General features: G+C 47.8%; 1 protein-coding gene across 1 annotated transcript; it reads left to right on the top strand.

Annotated features, from left to right (window-relative positions):
- Nucleotides 1-5,049: 5,049 nt before the first annotated feature.
- Nucleotides 5,050-17,687, top strand: GUCA1B (guanylate cyclase activator 1B). The gene is made up of 4 exons (XM_001086988.5): nucleotides 5,050-5,384; nucleotides 11,629-11,778; nucleotides 14,862-14,979; nucleotides 16,350-17,687. The coding sequence occupies exons 1-4, from the start codon at nucleotides 5,178-5,180 to the stop codon at nucleotides 16,475-16,477; spliced, it is 603 nt and encodes a 200-aa protein (XP_001086988.1). The 5' UTR covers nucleotides 5,050-5,177; the 3' UTR covers nucleotides 16,478-17,687.
- The last annotated feature ends 3,307 nt before the right edge of the window (nucleotides 17,688-20,994 follow it).

The raw sequence follows: 20,994 nt of genomic DNA on the forward strand, positions 1-20,994 counted from the left end.
TCATCTGAAGGCTCACTCACCCATGTCCGGTGGTTGAGACTGGCTTTCAGCCAGAACCCCTGCATGTGCTCTGGGCTTCCTCACAACATGGTGGCTGGGTTCCAAGGGCAAGTTCTGAGAAAGCCTGGTGGAAACCTATCACTTTTGATGACCTAGCCCTGGAAGTCACATTGTGTCATTTCTGCAGTTATCTTCAACAAGGCAGCGAGAAAGTTTCCTCCAGGTTGAAGAAAAATATAATAGATTCCTCTCTTTGATGGGAGGAATGAGTGAAGCCAGAACCATTGTCCTGCCATTTTCTGAAAATACATCTGCCACAAGGGGTTTTGTTGTAAAGGGAGCAAAATTTAGGACAGTAGCTTGGGGGGAATGTGGACAGGTCAGCTTACCCAGTAGGCACAGTGCCTAGGGCCCAATATTTTAAATTTCTTTTAAAACCAGAATAAAGGCCAAGCATGGTGGCTCATGCCTATGATCCCAGCACTTGGGAGGCCAAGGCAAGAGGGTCACTTGAACCCAGGAGTTCAAGACTGGGAAACATAGTGAGACCTTGTCTCTACTAAATATCAAAAAACTAACCAAGCATGGTGGCACACAACTGCAGTCCTAGATACTCAGGAGGCTGAGGCGGGAGGATTGCTTGAGCCCAGGAGGTCGCGGCTATAGTGAGCCCTGATAGCACCAGTGCACTCCAGCCTGGGCGACAGAGACCCTATCTCAGGATAAATACATTAGTTAATTAAAATAAAATCAGAGCCAGGAGCGGTGGCTCATGCCTGTAATCCCAGCACTTTGGGAGGCCAAAGTGGATGGATCACTTGAGGTCAGGAGTTCAAGACCAGCCTGACCAACATGGTGAAACCCTGTCTCTACTAAAAATAGAAAATTATCCGGGCGTGGTGGTGCACACCTGTAATCCCAGCTACTTGGGAGGCTGAGGCAGGAGAATCACTTGAACCCGGCAGGGCAGAGGTTGCAGTGAGCCGAGATCGTGCCATTGCACTCCAGCCTGGGTGACAGAGCAAGACTCTGTCTCAAAATAATAATAATAATAAAAATCATAATTAAAAAGAAACACCCAGTCTAGATTATGTTCCTTTTTATACCAGTGATAATTATTAATATTTATTTATTTAATATTTTTTCAATATTTATATTATGACCCATGAAGGCAAAAACGTGGGGCCCATGAACATCATAATGTAGCCCTGAATGTGGGGTCAAGGAGGGATTTTTGTCTTGTTTTAATAAAGGCAATATTACAGCACATCTGAATGCCGACAGGAATGCCATTAGAGAGGGATGAGTGGAGGCTGCAGAAGAGAAAGGGAGTAACTGCGGGAATGAAGCTTTCGAGTAGGTAAAGAGAGATGGGATCTAGGAAACAAGTAGCAGTATTGACGGGGACAAGGGGAAGGGCACGCTGCTTCCACTGAGACTGGAAGGGGGCAGAGGACATGGGCACAGATACAGAGAAGTTGGTAAACACTGGTGGGAAGATGAGTCACTGCCTCGTCTGTCTCTGTGAAGTGCGTGACAGTGTGGGAGTGAGTGGAAGGTTTGAGGGCAGGAAGCGCTATGGAATAGTCATCTCAGATGGGGAGAGGGAATTCGGCGGGAAGAATATGTAGTACGATTGTCTGACATGATCTGAAGTGTGTGCAGCCAGCATGATTTGTGATGTCCCCCAGCGATGTCCAGGCTCCCCACTGTAGGCAAGGTGTTACTGCATAGTTAGCGTACAGCCTTAACCAGGGCCAGGCCAAGTGAGGCATTAGGAGAACAAAAGTCAAAATGGACAGAATGCTGGGCCATGGAATGAGGATAAGGAGGAGAGTGAGGAGATGAGCAAGATGACAGATGTTAAAAACGGATCAGCAGGTTGGAAGTCACAATGAGATTAGTGAATTATTGGAGTGAAGGTATTAGAGTAACAGATGGAAGGGGTGGGGTGCTGATAAGAGAAGGCAGCATTTGAATGTTTCAGAGGTAGTAGAGATTGGTGACAGCAAGGCCTAGGGTGGTGATCCTCAAACTTCAGTATGCATTGGAAGCACCTGGAGGGGCTTGTTAAAACACAGACTCCTGGCCCCAACCCACAGTTCCTGATTCAGTAGGTCTGAGGTGGGGCCTAAGACTTTGCATTTCTAACAAGCTCCCAGATGCTGCACTTGTGGCTCAGGGACCACAAGTGAATGAAAGTCCTAGGTAAGGTGGAAGAAAAGCTCTTTGGAACTAAAAGACCAAGGACCAGGCCAAACACGGTGACTCACACATGTGGGACCATGCCAGGTTGCCAGCAATTAGAGAGTAAGAGGGCAGTGCGACCCCCACACATACTCTCACTGGGGCTGGGCGCAGTGGCTCATGCCTGTAATCCCAGCACTTTGGGACACCAAGGCAAGCAGATCATCTGAGGTCAGGAGTTCGAGACCAGCCTGGTCAACATGGTGAAACCCCGTCTCTACTAAAAATACAAAAATTGGCCAGGCGTGGTGGCGCGTACCTGTAATCCCAGTTACTAGGAAGGCTGAGGCAGGAGAATCGCTTGAACCCAGGAGGCGGAGGTTGCAATGAGCCGAGGTCACGCCATTGTACTCCAGCCTGGGTGAAAAGAGCAAAAGCTCTGTCTCAAAAAAAAAAGAGAGATCAAGGACCTTTGAGGCCAGTGTGTGGGATGGGCTGTTTATCCACTTGGATGTCAGAGTCACTGAAATGACTGACATGATGCTTAGAGACAAGCAGGGAAGTCAACAGTGAATTACAGCAAGGAGGGAAGTAAATAGTGGCAAGGAGTCAGATGTGGCTTCAAAGGGACTGGCCTTTTCTAGGGAAAAAACAATAAAAGACCATTTGGAGGCAAGAGTGAGAAGAGAGGAGGACACTAGCCCTGTTATCTAGACCTTGAGGTGTGTGGGGGAGAAAAACCCACCACCACTTGAAAGGATGACAGAAGAAATCACATTTCTCCTTCAGGAATAGCAAGAAAGTTAAAAGAGCTTTCAGAGCTCAGTGACGTCTGGAGGCAGAGAACAGTGAGAGAGGAGGTCAGGCCTGGAGATGTGCAAAACAATTCAGGCTGAACACCCAGTGAGGGACGGGTAGGTTAAGGACAGATTCACTGGAAATGCTGCCTCTGAAGTCTTCTAGAAAAATGAGTGTCGCTGGGCGCAGTGGCTCACGCCTATAATCCCAGCACTTTGGGAGACCAAGGCGGGTGGATCACTTGAGGTCAAGAGTTTCAGACCAGCCTGGCCAACATGGTGAAACCCCGTCTCTACTAAAAATACAAAAATTAGCTGGGCGTTGGGTGCAACAAACCGACATGGCACATGTATACCTATGTAACAAACCTGCATGTTATGCACATGTACCCTAGAACTTAAAGTATAATAAAAAAAAGAAAAAATTTTAAAAAACCCTGGGTGTTGTGGTGGGCACCTGTAATCCCAGCTGCTCGGGAGGCTGAGGCATGAGAATCACTTGAACGTGGAGGTGGAGCTTGCAGTGAGCCAAGATCGCGTCACTGCACTCCAGCCTGGGCGACAGAGTGAGACCCTGTCTCAAAAAATATATATATTTTTTAAAAAAAGCAAAAAAAAAGAAAAACGTGTGTCCTAGGTCTTTTGATTTCTTGGAGGTGTCATTTTTATGTTACATTAAAATAAGCATGAATATGTAATTGTTCAAAAGCAAATTTACATGGCCTTTAATGTAAAAGTAAGAGCCTTCAAAGATATTTTAGGCCATGCTCCCAGATCCTTCTCACATGTTAGTATTTTGGAGGAAATGTGAAAAAAGCACTACCCCTAGGTCTTGGGTGAAGGGTTGGAGGGAGGTATTTGTATTTTTTTTTTTTTTTTTTTTTGAGACGGAGTCTTGCTGTGTCGCCCAGGCTGGAGTGCAGTGGCCGGATCTCAGCTCATTGCAAGCTCCGCCTCCCGGGTTTTTACGCCATTCTCCTGCCTCAGCCTCCCGAGTAGCTGGGACTACAGGCGCCCACCACCTCGCCCGGCTAGTTTTTTGTATTTTTTTTAGTAGAGACGGGGTTTCACCGTGTTAGCCAGGATGGTCTCGAACTCCTGACGTCGTGATCCGCCCGTCTCGGCCTCCCAAAGTGCTGGGATTACAGGCTTGAGCCACCGCGCCCGGCCGGTATTTGTATTTTTAATCAGAAAGTGAAAAGCTCCCAAGATCAAAGGTGTGATCTGGAAAGGAGCTTCAGATCCTGTGTCAGGAACTGAGTTAGCCTGGAAAGAGAGTTGCTCACCTAGAGCCCTTCCCATCATCGATTCTGCCTCTTTTCACTAGACCATCTGAGAGGCGAGTCTCAGATCACCAGCGGATTCTGTTTTACAGATTAGGACTTGATGTCACTTCCTCTCTGGGCTTGAGTCTCCTGTCTCCAAGATGGGCCTCCCTGGAGCAATGTGGGGCCCAGCTAAAGAGACATGGAGTGAGTGAGATGGGAGGATCCCAGCCTGGCACCCCGACTCTTTCTTCACTCTGCGTCCCTCTGCTTACCTCTCAATTTCTTCCCCTTCTACCTCTTCAGAGTCTGCCTGGGCCAGCTTGGTTGCTTTGTTAATAAGGCTAAGGGAGGGGGTGAGACTGGAGGAGCTTAGACTGGAGGTCAGAACTTCCAGGGGAATCTCCTTTTTTTTTTTTTTTGAGATGGAGTCTTACTCTGTCCCCCAGGCTGGAGTGCAGTGGCGCAATCTCGGCTCACTGTAACCTCCGCCTCTTGGGTTCGAGCGATTCTGCTGCCTCAGCCTCCTGAGTAGCTGGGATTACAGGTGCCTGCCACCACGCCCAGCTAATTTTTTAGTATTTTTAGTAGAGACAGGGTTTCACCATGTTGGCCAGGCTGGTCTCGAACTCCTGATCTCGTGATCCACCCACCTTAGCCTCCCAAAGTGCTGGGATTACAGGCATGAGCCACTGCACCCGGCTGCCCGGGGAATCTAATAGTCTTAGGACGGCTTAGCTGACCTGGGCCCACCTCCCTTGCCACCTGCCCCCTGCACTGACGATCATGTTCAGTCACCCAGGAGATGATGGAGAGGCTGATCAGGCCTCCTGGAAAGGGAGGAAGAGGGCCCTAGCTGGAGAGATCCATCAGCAGAAGCCAGGGAGGAGACACAGACCCTTGCTCCCTGACGCTCCTCAGGGCCAGCATGGGGCAGGAGTTTAGCTGGGAGGAGGCAGAGGCAGCTGGCGAGATAGATGTGGCAGAGCTCCAGGAGTGGTACAAGAAGTTCGTGATGGAGTGCCCCAGCGGCACACTCTTTATGCATGAGTTTAAACGCTTCTTCAAGGTCACAGACGATGAGGAGGCCTCCCAGTACGTAGAGGGCATGTTCCGAGCCTTCGACAAGAATGGGGTAAGGCACCCTGAAGGGAAGGAACGGTGGCCAGTCCACCTGGCGCCTTCCTCCACGAGTGTCCTCAGGGAGCGCTCCCAGTTCCCCACTCCGGCTCTTTCTCTACTCTTCTTTCCACTCCATCTCTCGTTACCTTTTCTGTGTCACTCCCCAAACCCTTCTGTCTCTTCTCTTTTGTCCCTTTCCATCTTATCTGTCTCTCCTTCCCTCCTTCTATCTCTCAGCTGTCGGCTGATGCTCCCTGTGTCCTCTTCTTGAGAGCTGAAGGGGGACTGGCAGACAGTCCAGGTCCTCTCTTTGTGTACTTTTGGCCAAGACTCTGCAGCCAATGACTGGGTTTTCACATCTGCCAGAGACCCTGTCACTCTAAACACTAGGAGCCAAAGAGATGTTCCAAATGGGATGAGGTATCTTAGCATGGGCTATGAGCTCCCTCTTGTTGGGGTTCTTCGAACTGAGACTGGTCAGATTCTCCCTGTCAAGAATGCTGGAGGAGGCTCCTGCATGGATTGGGAGACTGGGAGGATGACTGCAAAAGCCCCTTTCAGCTCTTAAAGTCCAGGAAGGTTTCATGAAATCATTCAGACCAGAGTTTCTCTAAGCCCCCCAATGTCACCAGTTGCTAAGAAGATAACACATCTTGTAAATGCACCTGGGGATTGAATTTTAAATTTCAATTCAGTTTAAAAACCCCTTGATTATTTAAGGTTATCTAGTTCAGTGCCCTGGCAATCCTGCAAACCACTGGATTTGCCTCAAATACCTATTTAATCTGGAGAAAGCATCAGTACTCCACTTCTCAGTGCGTGGAGAATTTAGCTTTCTAAGCTGAATCACTGGGAATGCCACTTCAGGTCTCATCCTGCCGCTGGTACCAGTCAGTGCACATCCCCACAGTGCCTGTCCCAGGACAGGATGGTGAGGTCAGCATCTTCAATTCAACAGAACCTCCTCAGAGATGAACCCCATCGACCACCCCACAGGGCACAGAGCCAGTTTTGGGCTTCTTAGCACTCCCCCTCTCCTCGGTCTCCTCTGAGTCAGCAGCAACCCTGGGTGGGAGGGGCAGACTTTTGTTATTCCAGATTAAACGATGAGAAAGCTGGGCAAAAGGAAATGAATCCATTTGCCCAAGGTCTTAAGTGCTCCTGCTTAGAAGGCAGATTTTTTAAAGAGAGAAGATGAGTTTTTAAAATAATTGATGATTTTTTAAAATGTCTTAAGAAAAGTAAACAAATATATCAGGTCATAAATAATAAGACTCATTTAAGTCCATCAATCTTCCCCAGATTCATCTAAAAATCAATACAATCATGATTCAAGATCGAAAAGGGCTGATTAAGCCCCTAGGCATATTGTTGTACTCCTTATGCCTCATCTCTTCTTATAAATGGGCATATCATGTTCATCAGTGTTTTTTCCTTTTTGGATAATTTCTTAATTTTGCTATGATTCTAAATTTACAGAAAAGTTACAAGAATGATACAAGTAACTCCCATATGCAATTTATCCAAATTTCCCCAGTTATTTACATTTTATCTCATTTACTTTATCATTCTGCCTTTCTCTGTATACATACATATATATAATGTATCCTATAAGTATATATACATATACATGATACATAATTTATACATATACAGAATATATACATATACTTTTTTTAAGAGAAAGTTACAGATATCATGCCTATTTATCCCTAAGTAGTTCAGTGTGTATTTTCTTTTTCTTTTTGGTTTTTGAGACAGGGTCTCACTCTGTCACCCAGGCTATAGTACAGTGGCATGATCTCAGCTCTTTGCAGCCTCTGATTTCCAAGGCTCAAGGGATCCTCCCACCTCAACCTCTCAAGTAGCTGGGATTACAGATGTGCACCACCATGCCTGCTAATTTTTGTATTATGTACTTATTTATTTTGGTAGAGACAGAGTCTTGCCATGTTGCCCAGGCTGAAGTCCAGTGGCACGATCTCAGCTCACTGCAATCTCCACCTCCCGGATTCAAGCGATTCTCGTGCTTCATCCTCCCGAGTAGCTAGGATTATAGGTGCGCACCCCCATGCCTGGCTAATTTTTGTATTTTTAGTAGAAACAGGATTTCACCATGTTAACCAGGCTGGTGTCGAACTCCTGACCTGAAGTAATCCGCCCACCTCGGCCTCCCAGAGTGCTGGGATTACAGGCATGAGCCACTGCACCTGGTCAGCTTTCTTTCTTTTTTCCTTTTTCTTTTCTTTTCTTTTTTTTTTTTTTTTTGAGATAGAGTGCAGGGATGTGATCTCAGCTCACTGCAACCTCCACCTCCCAGGTTCAAGCGATTCTCCTGCCTCAGCCTCCCCAGGAGCTGGAACTACAGGCGAGTGCCACCATGCCCAGCTAATTTTTGTATTTTTAGTAGAGAGGGGGTTTCACCATGTTAGCCAGGATGGTCTCCATCTCTTGACTTCATGATCCGCCAGCCTCAGTCTCCCAAAGTGTTGGGATTACAGGCATGAGCCACTGCACCCGGCCTTCCTTTTTCTTTGTTTGTTTGTTGTTGTTGTTGGTGGTGATGGTGGTGTGATCACACATTGCATTTCCTTGTTGTATCCTCCTTAGTCTTCTTTAACTTGGAACCTTTAATCTCAGCTTTTCTTTTTTATTTGGCTGTGACATTTTTGAAGACTGCGCACCTCCATGCCTGGCTGAATTATGTGGTAGGACACCCCACAATTGGTGTTTGCCTGAATTGGCAGAATTGCCACTGATGTGCTGTTGTGTCCTCGGTGCATCATATCATCAGGCATAAGATGTCAGTTTGTCCCGTCACTGGTACAGTTAACTTTGATCACTTGGTTAAGGTGGTATCTGCCATGTTTCAACACTGTAAAGTTACTATTTTTTTTTCTTTGTAATTAATAAGCATCTCGTAGGGATATACCTTAAGACTAAGTAAATATCCTATTGTTCAGTCAAATTTTCTACTGGCTTTGGCATCTGTTGATAATTTTCTAACCCCACCACCCCTTCTCTATTTACTAGTTGGCGTTCCACTGTAAGGAAGAGCCTCCCTAGAACGTGTTTGTAAGTTCCTCTCTCAGGGACTGAGTCTTCTTTCCCACTTAGTCTTTGTCTCCAAACCTACACCTGACTCCATTCCCCTTTATATCGAGGAGTGTCATTTCTGAACAATCGGTCTGAGATTTCTAAAGCAAATCAAATCAAAAGAGTTTATGGATCTGGTTCACATGTGAAAATCTGAGGTGATGGAAACTGGTTTGGTGGAGACAAAGGGGTAGGAACACCTCATCTCCGCCACTCTCCCTTGCAACTCTGGTGGTTGCCCTATGACCGCCTAGAATGGAAGAAAGGGGAGGGTCAAGATCAAATGTCATTTGGGATTCTTGTATAAGATGCATTGGGGTCAGGGCTGTGCACAAATGTGGCCAATTCAAGGAGAAACAGGGCAGATAATCCCACAGAGCCGGTGACACACCCATCCTATTCCTGAGTAGACAGAGCCATTTCCATCACTCTCAGGCCTCTGTGGGTAATTGGAGCTGACAAGGTCCCATGCACAGCAGATGAGATTAGTCCCAGCTGGAAGTTTCCCAGAAATGGTCCTGGAGTTTCCAGTAACCTCTCAGATGAGATCACTTGTCTAGAGATCACTCTGGACTATGTCTCATATAAGGCAAGGAGTCATGGAAACTGAATCATGTTGAGAGGATGTTGTAGGAACAGAAGTTTTGGGACAAAGAATGAGGAAGACTGGAGATCTAGAGCGTGGGGATTTGTGGTGGTTTCAGGTTTTTTGTTTTTGTTTTCCTTCTCTTGGCATCCCCAAGCACTAAGCTCATTTGCTGGACAGAAATAGATCTTAAGTGGAGACTGCAAGTTTTTCCGACTTGATGAACTGGAGGAGATGTGTGCCTGGAAAAGCTCTGCCACTTGCTGGCTGGGTGGCCTGGGAACCTCTGGGTCCCAGACTCCTCATCCATAAAATGGGGATAATAACTTAGCCTCATTAAATAAGAAACGCAAGTTTGCTTTGTGGTAAGCTTAATAAATAACAACGACTCAAGAAAATAGCCTTTTAAAGAACTGACAACCACTGCCAAGTGTCTACCCTAAAAAAAAAAAATACCAGAGATGTAAGAAAAGGTATACATGTGAAAAAAATGTTCATTGTGTAATGGAAAATATTAGAAATATGTTCAACAAAGGGAACGTTCAGTACCGCCTCCCCACCAAAAAAAAAATGGAAGTTGACATTTTAAATAATTTTTAAAGACATGAGAAAATGTTACATGAAAATGAAGGAAACAAAATTATAAATATAATCTGACCTCAATTAGGTAAGTATATGACGGGGAGTACAGAGACCATATATTTATAGGAATTATATAAAAGATATGAATAGAACACTTCAGGTACTAAGGTAAGCTCGTTTTGTTTTCTTCTTAGCTTTTCCTTAGGCTTCTTGCTGTTTCCCTCATTTTCTGCCATTTCTCCTGTTGCTCAAACCTTATTCACCCAGGCACCCCTTGATCTGGGGCTGGGGCTCCTGAGTGTCCTGACCCAGTGGGACAGAAGTGCTCTGCTCTGGGCCATTGGTGTCATTTCTGATAACAAAGTCATGTGAATGACAGGCACTCCTGGGGGATCTGATGGCTCAGATTTTTTTGTTTGGAGAGTGGAGGTCCCAACCCTGGAATAAGTGAGCACCTGTAAGTGAGACACTGGCACAGCTAACCCACTGCAGCCACCACCAGCAGCAGCAGCAGCAGCCTGTCACCCCAAACACATTTGGAGAAGAAAGCAAGAATATATCCTCTTTCTTGTTTACGGCTTTAGAAATCGTTATTGCTGCCGCATTTCTGTTACAAGAAGTTTCTGTTGTTTCTTGGTGAGAGTCACCTTAAAAGTAGACTGTGCCTCTCTCCCTTTCTCTGCCCAGTTAGCATCTGAGCTCTGTGCTCCCCCACCCTTCCTGGATGGGCTGGAGTCACAGGCCTGTTGTTCGGTGTAATGTACGCGGGAACTTAGAAGTGGGTAGGGCTGGAGACACTGCCCGTCTGCCTCTCTCTGACCTGGGGTGAATGAGAATGCAGAGGAAAATTTCAACATGGGCTCTGCTTTCTAATCTCCTTCAAAACTGTCTTAGTCCCAAATTCAGATCAAGTCCATCATTGACTAATTGATTCATGAATATCTATTGGCTTCCAACTCTGGCCGTAAGTGGCACTGTGCTAGGCACGGAGGAGAAACCCAAGCAATGTCAACCCCTCTCTTTTCCCCAGGAGCATATAACGTGGTTAGAGAACGAGACATATTTAGGAAACAGTTAAGTGACAATGCCAGAGAAAGTCTCAAGCTGTGTAGAATAAGCAGTAGATGCTGAGGATGTTAGAATGGGGAGGGAGAGAGCACTATGGCTGAATAGATCAGAGAACGAAGGCTTCCTGGAGGAGGAGACCGTTGAGCTCAGCCTTGAAGGATGGGTAGGCTTGGGTGATCATAGAAAATGAGAAGAGAGAATGTTCTCTAGGCTGGGTGTGGTGGCTCATGCCTATAATCCAAACATTTTGGGAGGCCAAGAAGGGAGGATCACTTGAGCCCAAGAGTTTGAGGCCAGCCTGGGTAATGTAGTGAGACCCTGTTTCTAAAAATAAAGAGACAGATGATTTAGAGAGAGAGAGAGAGAGAGAGAGAGATAATGTGATACAGATGATAGATATAGATAGATAAATAGACAGATAGATAGATAATAGAATGTTCTCTACCCCAAGGGTGGAGAAAGGCTTGAGCAAAGATGTAGAGGCCGGCCAGGCGCGGTGGCTCAAGCCTGTAATCCCAGCACTTTGGGAGGCCGAGACGGGCAGATCACGAGGTCAGGAGATCAAGACCATCCTGGCTAACATGGTGAAACCCCGTCTCTACTAAAAATACAAAAAAAACTAGCCGGGCGAGGTGGCAGGCGCCTGTAGTCCCAGCTAATGTAGTCCCAGCTACTCAGGAGGCTGAGGCAGGAGAATGGCGTAAACCCGGGAGGCGGAGCTTGCAGTGAGCTGAGATCCGGCCATTGCACTCCACCCTGGGCGACAGAGCGAGACTCCGTCTCAAAAAAAAAAAAAAAAAAAAAAAAAAGATGCAGAGGCCACATGGATTAAAATGAGGAGGAGAAGCCCTTTGTTTGCAGGGATGAATGGCATATGATCTGGGGAGGTGGGCTGTGCCCTCAGCAGCATCCACATCTAATGCAGGACAACACCATTGACTTCCTGGAGTACGTGGCAGCCCTGAATCTCGTGCTGAGAGGCACCCTGGAGCACAAGCTGAAGTGGACCTTCAAGATTTATGATAAGGACGGCAATGGCTGCATTGACCGCCTGGAGCTACTCAACATTGTGGAGGTTAGTGTCTCTGCCCATGGGCCAGCAGCCTGGGCACTTGAGCACAGCTGGAGCTCTGAGGGTTGGCTGCAAGTGGCCAGCGGGGACTGAAGAAGAGGCCTTGAAATCATTCTGAGTGTGTTTCCTGTGTTCTCGTTCTAAGTGTGTACTTTCTAGTGGAATTAAGCTAGAAATCAATCACAAAAAGATTATTAGAAAATCCCCATCTGTTTGGAAATTAGGCAGTAGACTTCCACATACTCCGTGGATCAAAGAAATACTTTCCCTTTCTCTCTCTCTCTCTCTCTCTCTCTCTCTCTCTCTCTCACACACACACACACGTGTCTTAAATTGAAAAATAACGCAAGCATGATATACTACAACTTGTGGAATGCAGCTAAAGCTGAACCTGCAGAAAAATTTATAGATTTAAAATGTATAGCCGGGCGCGGTGGCTCAAGCCTGTAATCCCAGCACTTTGGGAGGCCGAGGCGGGTGGATCATGAGGTCAGGAGATCGAGACCATCCTGGCTAACATGATGAAACCCCGTCTCTACTAAAAATACAAAAAACTAGCCTGGCGTGGTGGCGGGCGCCTGTAGTCCCAGCTACTCGGAGGCTGAGGCGGGAGAATGGCGTGAACCCGGGAGGTGGAGCTTGCAGTGAGCTGAGATCCAGCCACTGCACTCCAGCCTGGGCGACAGAGCGAGATTCCATCTCAAAAAAAAAAAAAAAAATGTACATATTAGAAAATAAGACTTAAAATGCATACATTAGGAAATAGAGGCTGGATGCAGTGGCTCATTCCTGTAATCTCAGTACTTTGGGAGGCTGAAGTGGGAGGATTGCTTGAGCCCAGGAGTTCAAGACCAACCTGGTAAACAAAGTGAGACCCCATCTCTACAAAAAGTTGAAAAATTATCCAGGCTTGGAGGTACATGCCTGTAGTCCTAGCTACTTAGGAGACTGAGCTGGGAGGATTGCTTGAGCCAGGAGTTGGAGGCTGCAGTAAGCTATGATCATGCCACTGCGTTCCAGCTGGGGCAACAAAGTAAGACCCTGTCTAAAAAAAAAAAAGAAAATATATATTAGGAAACAATTAGAAAATGCATACTATATTAGAAAATAAGACTTTATATATTAGAAAATCAATGATCTAAGAGGCCATCTCAGGAAATTAGAAAAAATGAAGAGTAAATTAAGGCCAGGTGGAGGGACTCACACATGTAATCCCAGCACTTTAGGAGGCTGAGGTGAGTGGATCACTTGAGCCCAGGAGTTCAAGATCAGCCTGGGCAACATAGTAAGACCCCATGTCTACAAAAAATACAAAAAAAAATTAACTGGGCATGGTGGTATGCACCTGGTCCCAGCTACTCCAAAGGCTGAGGTGGGAGGATTGCCTGAGCCTGGGAGGTCGAGGCTACAATGAGCTGTGATTGTGCCACTGCACTCCAGCCTGAGCAACAGAGTGAAAACCTGTCTAAAAAAAAAAGGTAAAATAAACCCTTGTCCGGGAGCAGTGGTGGCTCACACCTGTAATACCAGCACCCTGGGAGGCCAAGGCGGGAAGATCACAAGGTCATGAGATCGAGACCATTCTGGCTAACATGGTGAAACCCCGTCTCTACTAAAAGTACAAAAAACTAGCCGGGCGTGGTGGCAGGTGCCTGTAGTTCCAGCTACTGCGAAGGCTGAGGCAGGAGAATTGCTTGAACCTGGGAGGTGGAGCTTGCAGTGAGCCGAGATGGCGCCACTGCACTCCAGCCTGGGCGACAGAGCAAGACTCCATCTCAAAATAAACAAATCAATAAATAAAATTAAATCCAAAAATAGTAGAAGAAAGAAAATAAACAGCAGAAATCAATAAAATAGAAAACACAAATGCATGAGAAAAAGTCAAGATCAGAAGTTATTTCTTTTAAAAGACTAACAATCACTCTCTATTAGCAAGAATGATTAAGGAAGAAAAGAAGTGCCTAGTGCATTCTAGACTCTGGCGTGTTCCCTGCGTTAGCCAGACCATCGTTAGCCATATTTCACAGAGCAAGAAGTTGCTTCATAGAGATTCTGTAATCTGCCCAAATTAGTCTACCTCGAAAGTGCTGGAGCTGGATTTAACCCCTCAGTCTCCCAAGACACGTCGATGAGGCCTACTTTGTGCTGGGCACTGGGCTGGGCAGTGAGGCCGTAGAGGTGCATAAGACACAGCTTCTGTCCTCAGGGAGCGCCAGCCTGGGAGCTAAGGAAAACCGTCATATGTGTCCATCTCTTCCGCATTTACATAGTGCTTTCTTTTTTTTTTTTTTTTGAGACAGAGTCTCATTTTGTTGCCCAGGCTGGAGTTCAGTGGCACAATCTCAGCTTACTGCAACCTCTACCTCCTGGGTTCAAGCAATTCTCCTGCCTCAGCCTCCTGAGTAGCTGGGATTACAGGCGCCCACCACTGTGCCCGGCTAGTTTTTGTATTTTTAGTAGAGACAGGATTTCACCATGTTGGCCAGGCTGGTCTTGAACTCCTGACCTCAAATGATGGCCTGCCTTGGCCTCTCAAAGTGCTGGGGTTACAGGCGTGAGCCACAGCGCCTGGCCTACATGATGCTTTCACAAACATAGTTTCACCAGGAGAGGAAACAGGGAAAAGGAGAAACCTGGGTTTTTCCCTCCCGTCCATGAGGAGGGAACATGTGTATCCCCATCTTTCTGTTTTACACATGTACAGACACACACATATATAGATACACTGAATTTTCTTCTCTGCATCTCTATTTCTTCCTGTGTAGAATGCGATTTAGACTCATGGTGACTTAAACCTCCCTCATTAGAGGTTTTGGATTTGGGCTTTGCGGCTCACAGTGGAAATGCAAATGGTGTTGGGGTCAGGTGGGGTGTGAGGCCAGGAACTCAGCTGGAATTAGGCCAGTGGGATTCTGAGAGCACCGCCTTAGGACAGGTCAGTTTTGATCTGGATCCAGATTACGTGATCCTAAGACGCACAGCCTGGGAAGCCAGCACTGGGGAAGTGGCGCTGAGGGATATGGGTCACGGGGGTGAGGGTGAGCTTGCAAGGTCTCCCATCAATGCAACTGAGTTTTCTTTGGCAGGGAATTTACCAGCTGAAGAAAGCCTGCCGGCGAGAGCTACAAACTGAGCAAGGCCAACTGCTCACGCCCGAGGAGGTCGTAGACAGGATCTTCCTCCTGGTGGATGAGAATGGAGATGGTAAGAGGGGCAGAGATGTGTAGGGGGTGCTGCCCACTCTGCATCACCGCCACTTTCTGGCCTCACATCCTTGGGCAAGACCCTCCACCTTCCAACCCTGGGGTCCTCATCTATGAGAAGGCTGTGGAGAAGATGACATGAACTAACAAAGGGACTCATGAGCACGTGTTTGTAGGAGCGACTAAAAGTCTTATAGGAGTTGCCGATGGAGGCCAAGTATGCAGAATAGAAAGAATTGGAACTTTGGAGTCAGGCAGGGAGTGATATATTGAGTTTCTCGTCCTGGTCTCAATTTCCTCATCTGGAAAATGGGGATAATAATAGTGGGTGAGAGGAATGAATGGGATAATGTGTTTAAGAGCAGGCATATGGCCGGGCGCGGTGGCTCAAGCCTGTAATCCCAGCACTTTGGGAGGCCGAAGCGGGTGGATCACGAGGTCAGGAGATCGAGACTATCCTGGCTAACATGGTGAAACCCCGTCTCTACTAAAAATACAAAAAACTAGCCGGGCGTGGTGGCGGGCGCCTGTAGTCTCAGCTACTTGGGAGGCTGAGGCGGGAGAATGGCGTGAACCCGGGAGGCGGAGCTTGCAGTGAGCCGAGATCACGCCACTGCACTCCAGCCTGGGAGACACAGCGAGACTCCGTCTCAAAAAAAAAAAAAAAAAAAGAGCAGGCATAGGGTAGGCCTCCATTCAGGCTGCTTGGGCTCTCCTCCCTGTAGCCCAGTGCCCAGCCCCAAGACTGTGTGGGGTGAGAGCTGGCTTGGAATACACTCACGAGCCCTCCAGATCTCTCAGCTCCACCCAGCATTTCCGTGGGACCGTGTGCAAAAAATCAATTCATCTGCAAAGAAAGCCCCCTCCACCTTTTTTTTTTTTTTTTTTTTTTTTTGAGATGGAGTCTCGCTCTGTCGCCCAGGCTGAAGTGCAGTGGCGCGATCTCGGCTCACTGCAAGCTCCGCCTCCCAGGTTCACGCTATTCTCCTGCCTCAGCCTCCCCAGTAGCTGGGACTACAGGCGCCCACCACCACGCTCAGCTAATTTATTTGTATTTTTAGTAGAGACGGGGTTTCACCGTGTTAGCCAGGATGGTCTCTATCTCCTGACTTCATGATCCAACCGTCTCGGCCTCCTAGAGTGCTGGGATTACAGACGTGAGCCACCGCACCCAGCCTAGAAAGCCCCTTAAAGGTGGCAGGAGACTCCTGGAGATTCAGACACCTGACAAGCCTCAAGCTTGGGGCCTGAGACTGCAGGATAGTTGGCATAAGAGGTGTAGGCGCATCCTGGGAGTGAGGTCTCCCCTCCTGCCCCCAGACTCAGGTCTCCCCTTCTTCTGCATGACCGCCTCTCCTCCCCCTTGCTCAGGCCAGCTGTCTCTGAACGAGTTTGTTGAAGGTGCCCGTCGGGACAAATGGGTGATGAAGATGCTGCAGATGGACATGAATCCCAGCAGCTGGCTCGCTCAACAGAGACGGAAAAGTGCCATGTTCTGAGGGGTCTGGGTCCCCTGCATGACTCCAGGCTCACCCAGGTTTCCAGGGTAGTGGAAGGGTCCCTGGCTCAGCCTGCTCATGCCCACTCGTCCCCTGGTGTGGACTTCCTGGCACCCCCTGTGCAGGGCTGAGTGGGGATGGGGACGGGCTGCTGGGTCTGAAGTGGCCAACAGGGCATAGTCCATTTTGGAGGATTCCCTGGGATGGTGAAGGGAACTGGGTTACTTTTCCCATTCAGCTGTTCCCGGGAGAACTATGCCTTGGCTTGGTGGTTGTGGGGCTCCCACGGTTTCTAGGTGTTCTCAGTTGGAAGCAGGAGCCAACTGAGGGGTGAGGGTCCCACAGACCAAATCAGAAATGAGAACACAAAGACTGGTAGGAGGCAGGGGTGGTAGGGTGTTGAGACTGAAGAAAAGGCAGGAGTGTTGGGAAGCAGGGGGCGGCGATAATTCTTTAACTTCCAGGATGCTGAGGGGCGTTAATGGGGAGGACCCTGGCCTCCTTCTCCCCAAGGCATCCTCACCAGTGGTGGCAACAGGAAAAATGGTAGCAAATACGCTGCAGGCTGTGGTCTTTCTGCCTTTGGAAGGGTCGGCTGTGCTTAAAGGGGCTGTTTCAGCTCTGCCTGGGCGCTGCTCCTGGACCCCGTGCTGCCAACCCACCATTCCCCCAACAATCCTCCCTTTCCATCCACATCCCCCACTATGGACCTTCCACAACTCCCAGCCATAAGCTGAATGTTTCTCTTTAAAGGATGGAGAAAACTTCTGTCTATCTCTGGCGAGAATTGGGGGCCTGCTGACTGGGGTTCATGGGCCGGACTTTGCTTCTAATGGCTGTGTGACCCAAGACAGCCACTTCTCCCTAACCTCAGTTATGTCTCAGGGGCACGGTGAGCAGGTCGGACTAGGCAAGCAGTTTTGGATTATTATATTTTTAGATGTGGAATTTTTTTTTTTGTTATATAAACTCTTATGTGTAACTCCAGTATAGAAACTAGATTAAAAGGGAGTCTCTCTGGTTGAAAGGGGGTCTGAGTACCCTCTGGAACTGGAGGCACCTCTGAAAAAAGCAACGTCTGAAAACCAGCGTCCTGGGTCACTGTTACTCTTATAAGACAGTTTAAAGTGAGACCTGGAAAAACATTTGCTTTATCTTGAATAGATAGGTTGTTATGTTGGTGTATAAAAAATAAAACTAACCTATTCAACCTGCGACTTCATAGCGTGCTATTTCATATGATATTCATATAAAATTTCCTTTAGACACCAATTTGGTAAAAAAATAATTGATTAGAAAAACATTGGCCAGGCACAGCAGCTCACACCTGTAATCCCAGGACTTTGGGAGGCCGAGGTGGGTGGATCACCTGAGGTGAGGAGTTCAAGACCAGCCTGACCAACATGGTGAAACCCCGTCTCTACTAAAAATACAAAAAAAAAAAAAAAATTAGCTGGGCGCAGCAGCAGGTGCCTGTAATCCCAGCTACTCGTGAGGCCGAGGCAGGAAAATCACTTGAACCCAGGAGTTGGAGGTTGCAGTGAGCCAAAATCGCGCTATTGCACTCCAGCCTGGGTAACAAGTATGAAATTCCATCAAAAAAAAAAAAAGAAAGAAAGAGAAAGAGAAAAGGAAGGAAGGAAGGAAGGGAGGGAGGGAGGAAGGGAGGGAGGGAGGGAGGGAGGGAAAGACAGAAAGAAAGAAAGAGAAAAGCAAAGCAAAGCAAGCGGGCCAGGTGGGGTGGCTCATGCCTATAATCCCAGCACTTTGGGAGGACGAGGTGGGCGGATCACCTGAGGTCAGGAGTTTGAGACCAGCCTGACCAACTTGGTGAAACCCCGTCTCTACTAAAGCTACAAAATGAGCCAGGTGTGGTGGCATGCGCCTCTAATCCCAGCTACTTGGGAGGCTGAGGCAGGAAAATCGCTTGAACCCTTGAGGCGGAGGTAGCGGTGAGCCAAGATCGCCCCATTGCACTCCAGCTTGGGCAACAAGAGTGAAACTCCATCTCAAAAAATATATATATATATATGTGTGTGTGTGTGTGTGTGTGTGTGTGTGTGTGTGTGTATCCAGGTGGGACACACATATGCCCCAAATTATGAAGAAGGTATGTGAATGACATTGAGGGATGTCCTAATTACATGCAGACACCTTCCCAACTCTGACCTTCAGGATTTCCCGACAGGCAGCCAGCCAAAGGAGCAGAAATGTCAACTCCCTTTTTCTTTCTGTCTGAACCAACGTTCAGACAGAACGACTTCTACCTCTACCTTCCTTCCATGTCTGTTGCTCGGTCCCTGGCTGACTTCCTTGTCTGGGGAGGTCCAAGTGGTGGACAGGACATGAGCAAAATGCACCCCCTCATCCGCCCAGTGGGGCACTCTCTGACTTGGTATTTTACTTATTTTTCCCCTCATTTTCTCTCTCCCACTCCTGAATGTATTTATGTATTTATTTATTGGAGACAGAATCTGGCTCTGTTATCCAGGCTGGAGTGCAGTGGCGCAATCTTGGCTCATTGCAACCTCCGCCTCCCAGGCTCAAGCGATCCTCCCACCTCAGCCTCCTGAGTAGCTGGGACCACAGGTGCACACCACCAAGGCCAGCTAATTTTTCTATTTTTTTTTGTAAAGACAGGGTTTTACCAAGTTGGGCAGGCTGGTCACAAATTTCTGTGCTCAAGTGATCCACCCACCTCAGCACCCATCCCAAAGTTCTGGTATTACAGGCGTTAAGCCACCATGCCTGGCTTCCTCTCCTGAATTTTCATTTACTCACCACACCTCCCCCACACCCAGCTGAAGTGAAGACTCAAAGCCCAGAAGAAAGAGCATCTTTGAAAAACTGGTCACAACTGCTCTAGCCTCTGCGTCTCCCCAGGTTCTTGCAGCAACCAGGTAGCTGTAATTCAGGGACAGAACCAAGAAAACCTGCCTTGGACAGGTAGAGATAGATCTCTGAGTTGGGTTTTTCGTTGCTGTTGTTTTGTTTTGTTTTGTTTTGTTTTGTTTTTCTGAGACGGATTCTCGCTCTGTAGCCCAAGCTGGAGTGCAGTGGCGCGATCTTGGCTCACTGCAAGCTCTGCCTCCCAGATTCACACCATTCTCCTGCCTCAGCCTCCAGAGCAGCTGGGACCACAGGCACCCGTGACCACGCCTGGCTAATTTTTTTGTCTTTTAGTAGAGACGGGGTTTCACCGTGTTAGCCAGGATGGTCTCGATCTCCTGACCTTGTGATTCGCCCACCTCAGCCTCCCAAAGTGCTGGGATTACAGGCGTGAGCCACTGCGCCCAGCCTGAGTTGGGTATTCTTAAAGTTGAGATGTGCAAAGATGCGGATGGGGCCCACCTGTAACAGACTGTCCCACTTCCCAACTGGTATTAGGTGTCACTGCAGTAAGAGGGATTTAGGTTAGACCAGGGATAGATTATTTGCAATGAGCAATGAGTCGCAGATCTGTGGGGAGCCATGGAGCACCATATGTCACCAAGGAGGGGAAGTATGAGGGACTTGTGCAGGCTCTTCTGAAAAAATATGGATTTCTTCTCAAGAAATGAGGATTTTCTGCAGAACCACCCACCCTCTTTCACGTTTTGGCCAACACCAAACCTTCCCAGAGTGAATGCATGCACATGCATTCAGATTCAGATCTACATTGTCATCTAAATATTCCACCCTTTTTTTCTTTTTATTTATTTTTTTTGTTTGTTTTGTTTTGTTTTGGTTTTCTGAGACGGATTCTCGCTCTGTTGTCCAGGCTGGAGTGCAATGGTGTGATCTCGGCTCACTGCAACCTCTGCCTCCCGGGTTCAAGCAATTCTCCTGCCTCCCAAGTAGCTGGGATTACAGGTGCCCGCCACCATATCCAGCTAATTTTTGTATTTTTAGTGGAGATGGGGTTTCACCACGTTGGCCAGGCTGGTCTCGAGCTCCTGACCTCAGGTGATCTGCCCACCTCGGCCTCCAAAAGTGCTGGGATTACAGGCATGAGCCACCGCTCCCAGCCCCCTTTTTCCTTTTTGAAGAGGGGTTTCACTGTGTTGCCTGGGCTTGTCTTGAACCCCTCGGCTCAAGCGATCCTCCCACCTCAGCCTCCTGAGTACTGGGGATTACAGGCATTTACCACCACACCTGGCAAAACATCCCATCCTTATCTTGCTAGTAGGATTATAAATCTCTTGAAGGAGCTGTGTTTGCTTGTTTTCCCTTACTGGGGACCTAGGAGGTACTCCCTAAAAACAGATATGGTGATTCTTACTGTTTTAAATTTGGTAAAATTTAAATTCCAAGGGATATCCCAAATTTGCACCTAAGAATGCTCCCGTCCACATCACACAGCCCCCCACATGTGACACATACATCACAGAGAATGCACCTCCAACCACCCCACATGCATCACCTTCTTCTCCACATTCAGCCCCAAAGCACTCTTTCGTGTTCAAAGTCAAACGCCACCTCTGTGATGCTGTCTCTGAGTCAGACGCCTATAGGTGTCTCCTACAGAAATCTGTTCA

The sequence above is a fragment of the Macaca mulatta genome, chromosome 4 (assembly GCF_049350105.2).
Source record: "Macaca mulatta isolate MMU2019108-1 chromosome 4, T2T-MMU8v2.0, whole genome shotgun sequence".
Lineage (NCBI taxonomy): Eukaryota > Metazoa > Chordata > Mammalia > Primates > Cercopithecidae > Macaca > Macaca mulatta.